At 40.2% G+C, this 15,048-nt stretch overlaps 1 protein-coding gene across 6 annotated transcripts in view; it reads right to left on the bottom strand.

The window, feature by feature from the left end:
* Positions 1 to 13,137, bottom strand: part of LOC133365897 (receptor-interacting serine/threonine-protein kinase 2-like) — a 43,759-nt gene extending 30,622 nt beyond the window's left edge. For 2 of the 6 annotated variants that reach the window (XM_061588326.1, XM_061588327.1), the window contains exons 1-3: positions 7,049 to 8,128; positions 6,248 to 6,574; positions 1,990 to 2,143 (exon numbers count right to left, since the gene is read on the bottom strand). In XM_061588326.1, the coding sequence (XP_061444310.1) occupies positions 1,990 to 2,143; positions 6,248 to 6,574; positions 7,049 to 7,340 (773 nt within the window). In that variant the 5' untranslated portion in view covers positions 7,341 to 8,128. Of the gene's footprint in view, positions 1 to 1,989; positions 2,144 to 6,247; positions 6,575 to 7,048; positions 8,132 to 12,967 lie in introns of those variants that run through there. The other 4 variants (XM_061588328.1, XM_061588325.1, XM_061588323.1 and 1 more) reach the window with 4 other exon arrangements.
* Positions 13,138 to 15,048: the final 1,911 nt, after the last annotated feature.

Raw genomic sequence — 15,048 nt, 5'->3', positions numbered from 1 at the left:
GTCCAGAAACTGTACAGAATGCAGCTGCCAGAACAACATTAGGGACTGCTAGATGATGTGCTTTCATATTTCACCAATCTTGCATCAATTCCACTGGTTCCTTCTTGGTTTCCAGGCTCATTTTAAAGTGCTGGCATTAATCTTTAAAATGCTTACCAGTTTGGGATCAGGTTATCTGATAGTCCACCTAAAATGACTATGCACCTATGGGCCTCAGAAACCCTGTTTTCTGTTCAGCCACTAAGAGATCAGGTTTGCAAGTGCCAGGAAGGACCTTTCCAGTGGTGTATTTCATATCTTTGGAACTCCCACTCTCAAGACATCATATGGCCCCATTTTTTAAAATGGATCCTAAGACCTTTTCATTCTGGCAAGTTCTCTTTATTGTTGGTTCACTATGTTTTACTCTGATGCAAGTGTTTTAATCTGATGCAAATTTATAGATTTAATTATCATCATGTCTTTATTTTCATGTCATGTCCTTAGCCTGCCCTGCAGATCCACATTCCATGTGGCCTGTTCAAAATGATAATCATAACAAATTATCTTGTCTTAGAGAATCTGGCTGGTTAATCTTTTATTCTTAGCAAGTTTGTTCCTTAAGTACTTTGAGCGTTTGGCTAAGCTGCTCTAATGGCACCTGTTAGTGTCAGAGCCTTTACTGCTGTGCCCAATTAAATATGAATATAAGCATCTGCAAACAACTTTCTGAGGGTTCAGAGTCTTTTACAGACATCATGACATTAATCCTTTCAACACCCGTGTGATTTTATGAACTGCATTTCTTACAGTGCACACCTGGAAGGGAGGAGGAACCTAAGAGATAGTAATTCAACGAAGGCCACCTCCTATGTTCACAGCAGAGGCAAGATCTGAACTGAAGACTTCCTGGTTCACAGATCAGCCTCTCCGCTGCCGTGCTACTCTAACAACAGCTATAAGAACAGTTGGGTGGTCATGGGGGCGGTCCTGCAACATTCCAACACCTTTCTGCCCTCAGTGGAAAATTCTTTTTTTGTTGGAGAGTTCAAAAACATCCCATGTTTAACTGCTCCACATATGTGCCTGCAGGTATAAGGCCTTAAGTCTCAAACTCTTGGCAGCATATTCAAATACATCCCAAATGTCTACGTAGGCTACAGTCCTTGCCCCAATTACTTGGGAGTAAGCCCCACTGAATTCAATAAGATTCAGCTCGGAGTAGACACAGTTAGGATTGTGTTGGCAGCCACTAAAACCACCTAACACCTTACTGTTAGTATGAAGCCATTTGATCACAGTAAAATTTTATCCTACCCATTTACTTGCACATCATTGCTGCTATTTTCAAATAACTGAAGCTAACTTATTATTTCATTGTTCCATAGGGCAGGGAACTGGATCCTGCCAGTGGGCTGGAACTTATCTTCCTCTTCCCCCATGGATCAGGTTTGAGAGGTGTGATGGGGCTGCTCACTTGTTAATCACCTGATGTTACCATGATGCCAGGCGGCCCATTTGTACCCATGTGGATGATCCGCTCATTGTCAGGGCTTGCAAAGCAATGGGCACAGGGCTTTGCAGCTACTGATCATGTGATCAGTGGTGCCTGTAAATTCCCTTTGGCCCAGGTAAATGTTTACTTGCTTCACGTATGATGCCATATATGATATCATGTGTAGGACAGGTGGGTGTGGCTTGACTAAAACAGCCTCACTGGTCACGTGGGTAGACCTGCTGGGCCTAATCAGGCTCACAGTCAGAGGTTCCCCACCCTTGCTGTAGGGTGCTTCAGCTCCTACTATTGAGACACTTAAACACCAAGCCATACTTGGGCAAAGCAACATTATTTACAGGGAAATGCATAATACAAAACACGACACCAGGACAGACAGAACAGCAGAAGTCTGAGTTGCAGCCCTGATGTTAGCATGGCCTTTGGCAAGTTGCCCAGGAAAGCAGTGTGATTCTTGGCAACGCTTCTGCTCATTGCTTAAGTGCTGTGGTTACCTTTTGGTGGCTCTTCCTGATGAAATCTCTCCCACCTGGTCCTCTTTCCCCTCTAGAAGACGAGATACCTCTCCAGCTATTACATCCGTGACATTCTTACTTAACTTCCGGAGATTAGCAATAGCTTCTGTCTCTGTTATAACTGCAGATGGCCCTGTTGATTTGAGAGAGAGGACAGATAAAACTAGCCTTACTTAGTCTAAGTGATGGCCTATCTCCAGAATTTGCAGGGACAGAGTTTATTAGGGGATAAACCGAGGAAGCAGAGGTTAAATTTCCACAAGTGAGCTACGTGGATTAGAAGCGAAAGTTGGCAGAGCTCGAGCCATCTTCAAGGACACGTTGCTATGCAACCTAGGCTCGGGCAGCTGGCCTTATCTATATAGAGGGCCAGCAGACACTTGCAGAGTGTGGGGGTCGAGGAGTTTGTATATAGAGAGAGCTTGTGATATATTCTATTGTCAGTAAAGTGACTCTTAAAACTTATTGCTTGTCCGGCTCATTGCTTCAACTGGCATCTAGCCTGTCACTATACTGTTCTGCATCCTGGGCATCTGCTTGCGCCAGATACAACATCCAACATACAGAGGGGTCACCAACCTTTTTGGGCCAGTGGACACTTTCAGAATTCTGAGAAAGTGCCATGGGCACCAGTCACAAAATTATTATTATTAATTAGATTTACTAATTGCTTGTTACCAGAAGGTCTCCATGCAACTTACAACAATGTTAAAAACAACAACAAATATATCATACTATAAAAACAAAAAAACAACACCCCCTTATGCAGCTGTGACTGCTGTGCGGTGTGTGGCATAATGCAAAACGGCTGCCACATCTAAAAGATTTGAAAAAAGACAGAACCACAAAGTGGTGCAGACCTGACCCCCATCAATAGGAAAAAAGGCACCTTTATCAGCCACTGCCATATTCATTCACAGAGAGAAGCTCTTTGCCACTTCCTCTATTTGGAAAAGAAAGTAGAGTGGGTTTCCAGTTTTGGCATCAGATGAAATGTGGGCATTGTTTTAAGAGGCATATTCACAATGGAGGACAGGGTGAGCCAGTGTAAACAGGAACTGAGCAGGAAGAGCAAGCAGTCTCTCACACATTGTGGATTTTTCATGGGATATTTATTGAGAACTTTCATGGACACCATTGGACATACTGGCTTGCATACTGGTGTCCACTGGTGAACGTTGGCAGCTCCCGAAATATAGTATACCCAGCCTCTCTTCAGCACTGGTCTGTGCACTCTGCTTGTGATGACAAGGAATAAACCAAATTGAAAAGGGTTCCCTTTCGCCATTGTTTCAGTGCCTACAAATTCCTGTGAATTTCATTTTGAACATGTTAGCAAAATAACAAAAATGAGAAAATACTCTTACCAGGTTTAACTTTGTAAAGCCTTGGTTTGAGACAGTATGTATTTAGGCTGCAATTTTATGCAGTTACTTAGTAGGAAGTCCAACACTGGATTTATCTCCTAATGAGTGTGGTTGGATTATATTAGCGCAATTGCCTAAAAGTGACTGAGAACTTTCATTAAAAAAGAAAGTCTCCAGCCCTCCTGGAAGGAAAGTTATGAAGCAAAATATGCAGGCAACTTTCTAAGTGATTTCTGTGAGACGAGCCCACCTGGCTGCTCCCATCTTTCAGGACTGAATGAATGAAGCCAATGAACGAAGTGAGAGTTGTTGGGACATCAGGCTATAGGAATCCCTGAGATCCAATAGAGCTGCTGCTTTCCTCTCCCCTTTAGGTGCTGTTTTCTTCCTGTATCTGCTTATTTTCTAGTCCTTGGAATCTCCATTGTCTGCCTTTCCTTTCTTTCTAACAACCAGGATTCATCTTTCTAGTGGTGGGTTCATCTGAGATCAGTTACTCTCTGGAAGTTATTTTCTGTAAATACTACAACATAAGTGCAAGCAGATGTTAAAGAATCCTCCCCCTCAAAAAAAATGAAGAATGAAAACTTGGCAAAGTGGCATACCTCCTGCTGTGCAGGAGCCGACATCCAGGCATTCATTAAGAATTCAGTATAATGCAATAATACACATGCCTACTCAAAAGTAAGTCTCTTTGTGTTTAATGGGGTTACTTCCAGGTACATGGGTACAGGACTGCAAAATCAAATAATTTAATTGTGTTAAAATGTTTAAGAAGATACACGTTATTCTACAATATTTAAAATTCTGTTATCACAGTGGCTTTGCCATTGGGGCAGAACACTGAAAAGTGGGAACATAGGCTTTTTTATTGAGCAATTAGGAAAAATACCAACTCTATGTTTTTCCTTACTATTTTAACTATAAAAGTAAAATAGTAAGAAAAAATCATTTTTAAAATGAAAGTAGATCATTCTGCTTTGTCTAAGATAATTCTCTTAGGAATCTATCTCCTGTGCAAACTAACCTGGAAATAAACTTAGGTGAACATAAATGAGATTTAAAACGTGCAATAATCAGGCGAGATTAAAATTGGCTGAAACCTTGGAGCTGTAATAATTTGGGTGGCAGAAAAACATGGTATGTTATAGTACAAAGATGCATTACTCTGCTTAAAGGAGTTATAATGTGATGCCTATGATACAAGCACTAAGTCTCCCTTTGTAGCCATTTTATACCTCCTCCTATATCTTCACAACAGCCATGTGAAGTAAGTTAGGCTGAGAGTTGGTGACTGGCCCAAAGCAGAAAGTGAACAAATCCAATGATGAATTAAGTGAGTTTAAAAGGTGAAACTGTGCGTGCTCAGATTATTTTCTTTTTATTTATCAAGGCTGGCAAACATTTTGTGTGTTCTGCTGAGAGTTCTGAAACTCCACATGCTCAGAGTATTGTATGCAGTCCATGAAAGATTGTACCGTAATAGTCAGTCTAAGATACCAGAAGACTTACTTTGCAGTACCTAATTTCATGTGCTCCTTCTTAGGGAAAGGGGAGGGCTACTTTGGGAACTGCATTGGAGCTCCCAACTATCTTAAACTGACCTTGCAAATAAGTATGCATAGACTGCACTATTAAGTTGGTTAAACCATAAATGCACCATCAGAAACACTTTAACATTTAGGGCAGGAGTTTGAGGTAAGAATATTTCACTTCCAGTTACCAGTTCTATATTGCTGGAAAGAGCATATAAAAGTTTGCAAATCCTCCAGAAGAGACACTCGCACACCTACAATTGAGAAGGCTAATTCTGAAGTAAATCTGCAGTATTGCATCTTTTGGAAAAGGAACCATAAAATCATAGAATAGTAGAACTGGAAGGGGCCTATAAGGCCATCAAGTTCAACCCCCTGCTCAATGCAGGAATCCAACTTAAAGCATACCCAACAGGTGGCTGTCTAGCTGCTTCTTGAATGCCTCCAGTGTTGGAGAGCCCACCACCTCCCTAGATAATTGGTTCCATTGTCATACTGCTCTAACAGTTGGAAGGTTTTCCCTGATGTTCAGTCGAAATCTGGCTTCCTCTAACTTGAGTCCATTATTCCGTGTCCTTCACTCTAGGATGATTGATGGTGATTATGGCCCTCCTCTGTGTGATAACTATGCATGTACATGAAGAGTGCTATCATATCTCCCCTCAGTCTTCTCTTCTCAAAGCATGCCCAGTTCTTTCAATCTCTCCTTATGAGGCTTTGATTCTAGTCCCCAGACCATCCTTGTTGTCTTCCTCTGAATCTTTTACACTTTGTCTGTATCTTCTTAGTGTGGTGTCCAGAACTGGATGCAGTACTCAAGATGAGGTTTAACAAGTGCTGAATAGAGGTGAACTAGTACTTCAAGTGATTTTGAAAGTATATGTCTATTAATGCAGCCTAAAACAGCATTTGGGTTTTTTGCAGTCACATCACACTGTTGGCCCATATTACAATACACTTGGGTATTTCTCAAAAATATATTCTCAGATTCTTCCCTGCACAGGCAGATCCTCACAGAAAATGGGCCCAGAACCCACATGAAATTGCTTTTTACCTATAATTTTGATTAATAAAAATTACCCGATAAACTTAAGCGAATGTTAACATGCTTGTTCTAGCCACGATTCCAGCAATTAAGGTGAAAAACAGTATCATGAGTTCCAATGAGCTGTTTACATCTGTGCTAGAGTACATACATTTATAATGAAAGTGCTTGTTTGAAGTCTTTCCAACACGTTCCCATAAATGCTCAAAACACCACGCAATATATTTAAAATTTCTGTTAATGGCATAAATTGATTACCTAGTTATTTAAATGTAGAACCTGCTTCTTACCATTTATAGCTAAAGGATTTGACTGGTCATCATCTTCAAATTCCACTGTCTCCTGTACATTTCCATCTACTTTCTTTCTAGTAACAATTCTGCCATTGATAATTTTAGCTGAAGTAGATTCATATTTGAATCGCATCTCATGGAGATCAAATGATGTGGAGAGAGCGAGAGAGAATGAAGTAAGGCCTTTTAGTCTCAATGAACGAAGTGAAGCTAAATCTCTCTCAAAGGGAGACCATTTACAGGAGGAAAGGGAGGATCTGCTTCCATTTCTGTTTCTATTTTCATGTTGCCATGGTCCATTAGCAAAGCACCCATCAAGATGGCCTAGAAAAAGCACAGAACAGTAAAGCAAATGAAAATTTATTATTATTATTATTATTAGATTTATATCCTGCCCTTCCTCCCACTAGGAGCCCAGGGCGGCAAGCAAAAGCACTAAAAACACTCTAAAACATCATGAAAACAGACTTTAAAATATACTGAAATGAGCCTCTTTCACAAGAAAAACTACAAAGAACTTCCTGTAGTCAAATATAATAATGCATAGGTAGATTAATAAAAATCCTTAATAAAATTAATAAAAAATAAAATAAAAAGTTTTTTTAAATCCTGAGATTATGAAATAAAATCATCAATCAGGAAGGTGAAAAGGAAAAGAGCAATGATGCAAGACAGGCTGTTGACTGTCATCCACTCACACTCACTGGACAGGGAGGGGGCAGTTCTGACACACTTGACCCACGTTAACCCCATTTTCGGGTGAGCCCATTTGAACCCACCAGGAACAGCTTTCCTTACCGGTCTCGACTACTTGGAGGAACTTCTTCACCAGGTACTTTTGGGCGATGGAGTTCAACACCGTGACAGTCACCTGCACGGCGTAATCCTCTGTGTAGTAACTGAGCAGCAGATGGCTCACGTCCGAGACATCCCCCTTCAGCAGCCGCCCTCTGGGGATGTTGTCGTAGCCCTCCTTGACCGGGAGCGAGCTGAGTGCGAGCTTGAATTTCTTTAAATCGTACTCCGCTAACTCCTCCAAGGTGTCCTCCAGGCGGTCACGGACGGTCTTCTTCGCCATCGCGGTCCTCATTTGCCAGGAAAATGGCGAAAAGAAGAAACCGCAAAATAGGTCAGGCCGGGGAAGAGCCCGAACCTTTTCCAAAACTTCCAGCCACTCCGAGAAACGCTAGGGAGGGGGAGGGGCACGACGTCAGCATTGGGCCCCGAATAAAGTAGGCTTGAAAAAGGCGTGGAGCTGAACTCAACTGCCCGGGAATGTCCGTGATTGCAATTCAAGAAGTAGGGACCAGCTTTCGGTTTCACTCTTCCCCTTTCCCCTCCTCTCGTGCGGAAGTGAAGACCGTCCATAAAAAAAGTCAAGGTAGAAATTCAGGATTTTAGTGAAGCCGCTGCCAATTCCAACCCAGCGTGTCCAGCGGCCCCTAACAAAGGATCGCAGCAAAGGTGGAGAACCGTGCTCTTTCTCGAATGGATCTTAAGCAAAGCCCAGACTGCTTAAATTGGCCTCTGAGACCTTTCCTAACCCAAATCCAGCAATCAGCCGAGTGCAGAAGCTTCGGGCTCCACTTGAGTGTTGCGCTTGTGGCTTGTTTACTTGCCATAATTTGAAGTCGGCACTCGTAGGTTTATGTTCCCAGGTTGTTGTTATGTGCCTTCAAGTCGATTACGATTTATGGCAACCCTAAGAATTGGTTACCTCCAATAGCATCTGTCATGAACCACCCTGTTCAGATCTTGTAAGTTCAGGTCTGTGGCTTCCTTTATGGAATCAATCCATCTCTTGTTTGGTCTTCCTCTTTTTCTACTCCCTTCTGTTTTTCCCAGGAGCGCTTCAATATTTCCTATTTAAATACCTAAAAACTAAAATAATTTTTAAGATCACACATTCCCACCAGGCCTGTAGCCACCCTAAAAGTTCAGGGTGGGCATTAAAGGAAGTAGGGAGAGGCCAGAAAAAAATCTGCAATAAATTAGATTATTTGGGTTTTTTGTAAAAAAAAATTAGGAGGACACAATTTTTTTAGGAGGGGCCTCCCCACAGCCTCTCTCCCCCCCCCTTACAGGTCTGATTTCTACACAAAAGAAGGCTGCAGATACACTTCCGGTTTCAGTTGGGTTTGCCCCTCCCCTCGTGCCCATAAAAACGAACGAACAATTCCATCATTCTATCCACTCCCATGGAAAAGGTAGCAGCAAAGAAGAGGGTTCATATTAGGCCTTATTAGGTATATCTGTCTGTAGGAGGGGGGATTAGTTTTCCATATAATCAAAGGTACAACCCCTGCGGCAGCATGCAAACCAATGGAGCAGGAGACTGAGCGCTGGATTTGGGCCGGGTGGGGTTTGAGGGGGCAATTTAAGTCTGGTAGCCTTTACTGAAAACTGAAAATCCAAATCAGTATCAGCCCCACCCTCTAACCTGCAGCATTAACAATTACACTGCAGGGTTGTCCTGTACTATTTTCAACACCCCAGGCACCTGCAGTATTAAACATGGGGCTTGCAGGGCTGTCAGTTGTCATTCTCAGCATTTATATATTCACCAGTAGTAAGGCAATTTTTAAAATGTTAAATCAGCCTCATTTTTACATAAAGTGAGTGATAGGATGAACTGTTGCAGTACTGCAGCTCCTTTAATATTTTCGCTGGTGGGAGCACAGTGCTGAATGGTTACTAGATATCTCTGCTGCTTACTATGGGCACCTGTCACCTCTGCCTGGAAAGGGATAGTTTGGCCAGTATGATTCATGCATTGGTAAGCTCATGATTTGATTACAGTAACACGCTCTGTGCAGGGCTTCCCTTCAGACTGGTCCAGAAGTTGCAGCCAAGTTGGTGAGTGGAGCATGGGCACACACATATTACACCTGCGCCAAGGGAATGGCAGTGGCTGCTGATCAGGTACCAGACCATGTTCAAGGTCTTGTTACTAACAGACAGAGGCCTGAAGAACTTGGGACCAGGTTACCTGAAAGGCCACCTGCCCCTGCATAGACCTATAAGATCACTAAGATCATCATGGGGAATTTTAGTTGTGGAACTGCATAGGGTAGTGATCCCAAAACAGGCATTTTCTGCTGTTGTCCCTGCACTTTAAAATGCCATTCCCTCTCCCATGCAGGAAGCATCATCAGTTATTTTCTTCAAACATACTGTAAAGAGCTATCTTTATGCTCTGGCGTTCTCTCGTTCATAAGATTGAATTCTATACCACTGGCATTTGGGTTTGGCATTTTCATCTCTTTCTATTATTCCGTTCTTATGTTTCATACTGTTGTACATTGCATAGAATTTTTCAAAATAGTGGTTTAGAAATACTTTTAAATGAATGGAAATGGACTCAGCCTAATTTTCTGACACCCTTTGGCTTTTCGTGTCTTTGTGTATTAAAATGGTGCCCATTTCACCTATTGTGAGCATTGTGCTTCTGTGGAAAACAAACAGTGAAGTCCATACCTGTGAGAACTGGAAGGATCAGGAGCCAGGCATCCGGTGGCAATTCAATGCCTCCATTTCTCTATAATATCTGACCTGACCCAGTCAAGGCACATCAAAATATATTGGTGCTTCCCATAGGAACAGTATGTGCATCCACAGTAAACTCAGTTTAACATTTGGAGGGTCCCACTGGTTGAATAGCTGACTGTTCAGGAACTCCTATCCAGTGCATCTATAGGGGCTGTGGCCCTGCTTTAAAAGGAGGAATCTTGCTACTCTCATCCCTCTCTCTGTAATGGGACAGATTAACTTGTGCACTATGTGGTGTGTTGGGCTGTTCTTGAAGAGTACATGTTTTAGGACCATAGGAAGCTATCTTACACCAGCTCAGACCATTCAATAGTAATACAGTCCCTGCCCCTCAGGCTAAAGACATGACACACAAGGAAAAGGAATGGAAGGGATGAGGGAAGAAGCAAGCTCAAGCTTATATATTAAATAAATATTAAATGTAATATAAAAACTTAATGGTAAAACTTTACACACACTCATAGTATACAAGCATCAAGGGATAGAACAACCAAATTGTTTATCACATGGAAAGTTCCCACTTAAGTACTCAAATATAAACAGGAATAATATCATCTTGGCAGCAACAACAGAGGGGCTGGCCGCTGGGTTATCAAGGCAAGAAAAAGGGGAGTCACCTTCAAGCATCTTGCTCCTTGGGTACACAGTAGAAAGGTGATATTGCTTTGAGAATGCCCTCTTTGTTTTGAAGAGACTTACGTCTGTCGTTGCAGTTTCATTCTCGCAAGCACTCCTTAACATCATGCTACAACAACCTTGTAAGGTATGTCTATCTGTACAAATGGTTTAGTGCAGGGGGTGGGCAGAAGGTTGATTGGAATCTATTGGTAGATCTATGGGAGATTTGCAGTCAGTTGACAAGAGTTTCTGACTTTCAGTTGTTTAGCAACAGCAAAAAAAAAAGGACACTCACCACTTTGGAATTAAGGGAGTTTGTGGAAACTAGGAATGGCTCTATGTGTGTAAAGACTGTGAGTTCATGAAAATAAACTCCTGTGCTTAGCAGCTCCTCAGAGACATGGTATGTCTTCTGCAGCGGCTGTCATTGGTGGCTCTTGTGGGTCTAGTTACAGGAAGTTACTTGGAAGCCAGATTTCAGCTGAACACCAGGAAAAACTACCTAACTGTTAGAGCAGTAGGACAATGCAACCAATTACTTAGGAATGTGGTGGAATCTTCAGCATTGGAGGCATTCAAGAGGAAGCTGGACATCCATCTGTCAGGCATGTTTTAACTTGGGATTCCTTCACTGAGCAGGGGATTGGACTTGATAGCCTTACAGGCCCCTTCTAACTCTACTATTCTATGGTTCTAGTAACACCCGGGGTTGATCCCAGATTCATAACCTAAAGTCTTCCCTCCCCTAGTTTAGTGAATCGAAGACTGTACATTAAATACATCAAGAACCCTTAAGATTTTCCATTTGGGATCTGCTGATAAATCCTACACGGGTAAGGTTGTACTCTATGGGACTAACACTGGTGTAAACATGTTTAGAGATTGCACTGCAAAGCACATGAGAACATATGCAGAAAGAAGCAAGATCTTTACTGCTATTACTGCAAGACTATGCCAACAGCAGTGCTCTCCCGGTGGTGGCAGCATGACGGCACTGCCACCCAGTGCGTGGGGATGGGGCAAAGTGCCTGTGAGTTTGGAGGAGTTCAGGGTTGGTGGCATCGCTATCCTGCAACAGGTGGGCACACACCTGCAGGCTGCTACAACCCCCCCAAAAGTTCCCCCAACCTTGCCACCTCGCCTCAGCACCACTGCCACTCTGCCCCCCTCATATGCCACTAGTGATCCATGTCATCAATCAATTATTGGAAGAGCTCCAGCTATATTTCTCTCTCCTGGCCTTCGGGAGGAAATGTAAAGTATACAGCTAACAGTATTTGCATTACTTTTGATTTCAATAGGTTTTAAAAGACCAAAAGAAAAAAATACTAAGAAAAGTATACTTGGATAATTTATATTGATTTAAGGAGGTACTGCTGTGTACAGGTCTGGCAAAGGCAGCATGGTGCAATGGTAAGACTGTTGGGCTAGGGCCTGGGTTCAAAACCTCTAAGCCATGAAGCTCACTGGATGACTTTGGGCTGGTTACCTTCTCTCAGCCTACATAAACTACTTCACAGAGTTGTTCTGAGGATAAAATGGGGAGTAGGAGGACTACGTATGCCACCTTAAGCCCTTTGCAGGAAAAGTGGTATATACAGTAAAGGAAATAATAAATGAAATAAGGAACATTCTTATGCACATTTACTTGAATAGTGACAGCTACTCTTGAGTAAACCTGCTTGGGATTATGTTAAGACCTATTTCAACTTGAAGGAATATGTACCTATTAGCCAAAGCTTCTAATATCCATACTATCATTTCTGAGCACTGTTACCAAGCCATTAAGTTACTTTGTTATTGAAGTTGTGACTGCAGCTATTATTCATTCGTGTTCACATGATTTTAGAGCACGTTTTAAGCAGACTGTTTGGGAATCTATTTGTGGCACAATCCTGAAGGGGTAGCTGTATTGCTCTGTAGCAAAAAACAAATGTTAAGATCTGAAGTTCAAAATCAACAGTACCCGATGCAAATGTATCTTACACAAAGTTAGGGTATGTGGTCATTACAATTCCAATTTATACAGGATTTTTAAAGTTTTTTTAATACAAACAATAAGAAACACTAATTCATACATATGAATTTTTTTAAAAAAAATAAAAAAAAATAATCTCCTGAATCAAAAGTGCCTAAGTCTTTAGTCCATACTAGTGAATGAATACACACTTCTGCTATAGTGCTTTCATATAAGCTGCTGGTTATTTTAAATCTGTGCCTCAATGGAGCAAGATGTGTATATTGTGGCCAGACGCGTTTCAACTTGTGTGTCTTTATGAATGGCCTTTCAAACACATACTATACAAGATAAAAATGTAAATAACATATTCATAAAACTTCAATTTATATGGCTGACTAGGTTAAAAATTATATACAATTTTCTTAAGGGATAGTGGAAAACACTCACTTAACAAATTTTCACTTGGATGAAGAGTAATAGGTGCAAGATGGATGCATTTCCATTAATTCTATATCCAAAATAAAGATTAATTTTCAATATGGGGATAGATCTTTTCATTCCCATTAATAATTATTTATTAAATTACTTACCATTTTTTATCCAGTTTCTCTGGACAATTTTTATCAACAGCATTCATGTAAAACCCCCTTGAAATCGATGAGGGTTGAATGCAAATGCCTGCTAGGGTATTTTAAAAGGACTACTTGTTAAGTGAACTCAGCTGTGGGAGTTATCTTAAAGTCGTATCATGAAAGATTGATCTTGCTGGTTTTCAATTATCCCATAAGATAATTACTTAATACATAATTTTGTAATGACTCAACATGAAAACTATACTCTACCACCTTAACTTTAAAGCTAATAGATATACAAACACTGAATTCATAGATTTCATTATCCAATTGATTACTGACATTTGCTAAAACCATTGTTATACATCTTTATTTTCCATATTACAAATATTTGCTGTTACTTGCAAAACCTGGCATTGTGTTAATCCCTAATTTCTGTTTTCACATTGGATGTCATAATATTGGGAGCCAATTTAGATCTTCATTCAGGCCTTTTGGGGCCATGGTTTTTAAAGTATATATCCAAAAAAGCTCTCTTTTTTAGTTTTGTTTCTAATGCTGTTCCTGTTCCTGTAGCTTTTTCCATAATCCAAAATTTGACATCCTTTTCTGTATGTCCATGGCTAATGAAATGTTTGACAAGGGGTGCATGTTGTGTTTTGTTCTTAATACAACTTTTATGCTCACAGATTCTCATTTTAATCTTCCTCATTGTCATACCTACATACAAAAAATTACAAGGGCATTTTATGATATATATAACCCCCTTGGTGTTACAACTGAAAAATCCCCTTAAAGTGTAGTTTTTATTATTACCATGGTTCAAAAATTGATGCAGTTTGATACAGTTATTGCATACACTACACTGATTACACGGGAAATTCCCTAGAATTTTAGGATGCAAGATAGAATAGTTTTGTGGATTTGTGTTCCTATTTATGTTACTGTGAACTAGGAAGTCCTTCAAGTTTTGAGCCCGTTTAAACACAAATAATGGCCTTTCTTTACACCTGGGAATATCAGATAGAAGATTCCAATATTTCAAAATGATCTCTTGTATTTTCCCATTATATCCATCAAAAGTTAGTAGCATAGTCATTCTTGTTTCAGTTATATTCTTTTTTCTTTGTTCAAGTAGCTATCTCCTTTCTGTCATTTTAGCTTTATATTTTGCTGTTTTTTAAAAAAAATTAGGATAGCCCCTTTCTAGTAGTTGTTCAATTAAAATCTCTGCCTGTTTATTGAAATCTGCTATGTTGCTGCAATTTCTGCGCAACCTGATCATCTGAGAGAAAGGTAGATTTTTTTTAATAAAGCTAGGATGAAAACTATCAAATTTTAGAAAAGAATTGGCATCTGTTGTTTTTCTGAACGTATCTGTGGATAATGATGAATTTTGTTTCTTCACAGTAATATCTAGGAAATTTGTGAAATGCTATAATTCATATCGAATTTTATGGATTGGTGCTTGCTGTTAATATCCATCTTAAATTTCAACAAGTCCTTCTCTGTACCTTCCCAAATGAGGAAAACATCATTCAAATATCCCTTGTAGGCATTTATATACTTAAGAAAATGGTTGTCATTATTTAAAATATGTTCCTGCTCGAACAGATCCATATACAGATTTGCTAACTCGGGGACAGATTTACACCCCATTACTGTTCTGGATATTTGCCAATAAAACTGTGACTGAAAACTGAAAAAAGAATTCTTTAAGGCTACCTCCGCTAATGCACAAATAAAGCTGGTTGGTGGTCTATTACATGCCTGTCTTTTATTTAAAGTCAATTCTATTATGTTTAAAACCTGCTCCTGAGGTATATTTGTGTAGAGTGACACTACATCCATGGTTACTAAAAAATATATCTTTCTTGTCCAAATTTACTGTTTTTTTTAAAAAAAAATATGTATGAATTAGTGTTTGTTATTGTTTGTATTAAAAAACCTTTAAAAATCCTGTATAAATTGGAATTGTAATGACCACATACCCTAACTTTGTGTAAGATACTGTAGCAAAAACCAACAAGGAAAGAGTCCCATGATGATACACTGAAGATTTAATAGACATTATAAACACTATACTATTTATAATAAAT

Source organism: Rhineura floridana, chromosome 11 (assembly GCF_030035675.1).
Source record: "Rhineura floridana isolate rRhiFlo1 chromosome 11, rRhiFlo1.hap2, whole genome shotgun sequence".
Lineage (NCBI taxonomy): Eukaryota > Metazoa > Chordata > Lepidosauria > Squamata > Rhineuridae > Rhineura > Rhineura floridana.
Note: the sequence above shows the minus strand (reverse complement) of the source record. Positions and strands in the feature narration are given on the sequence as shown.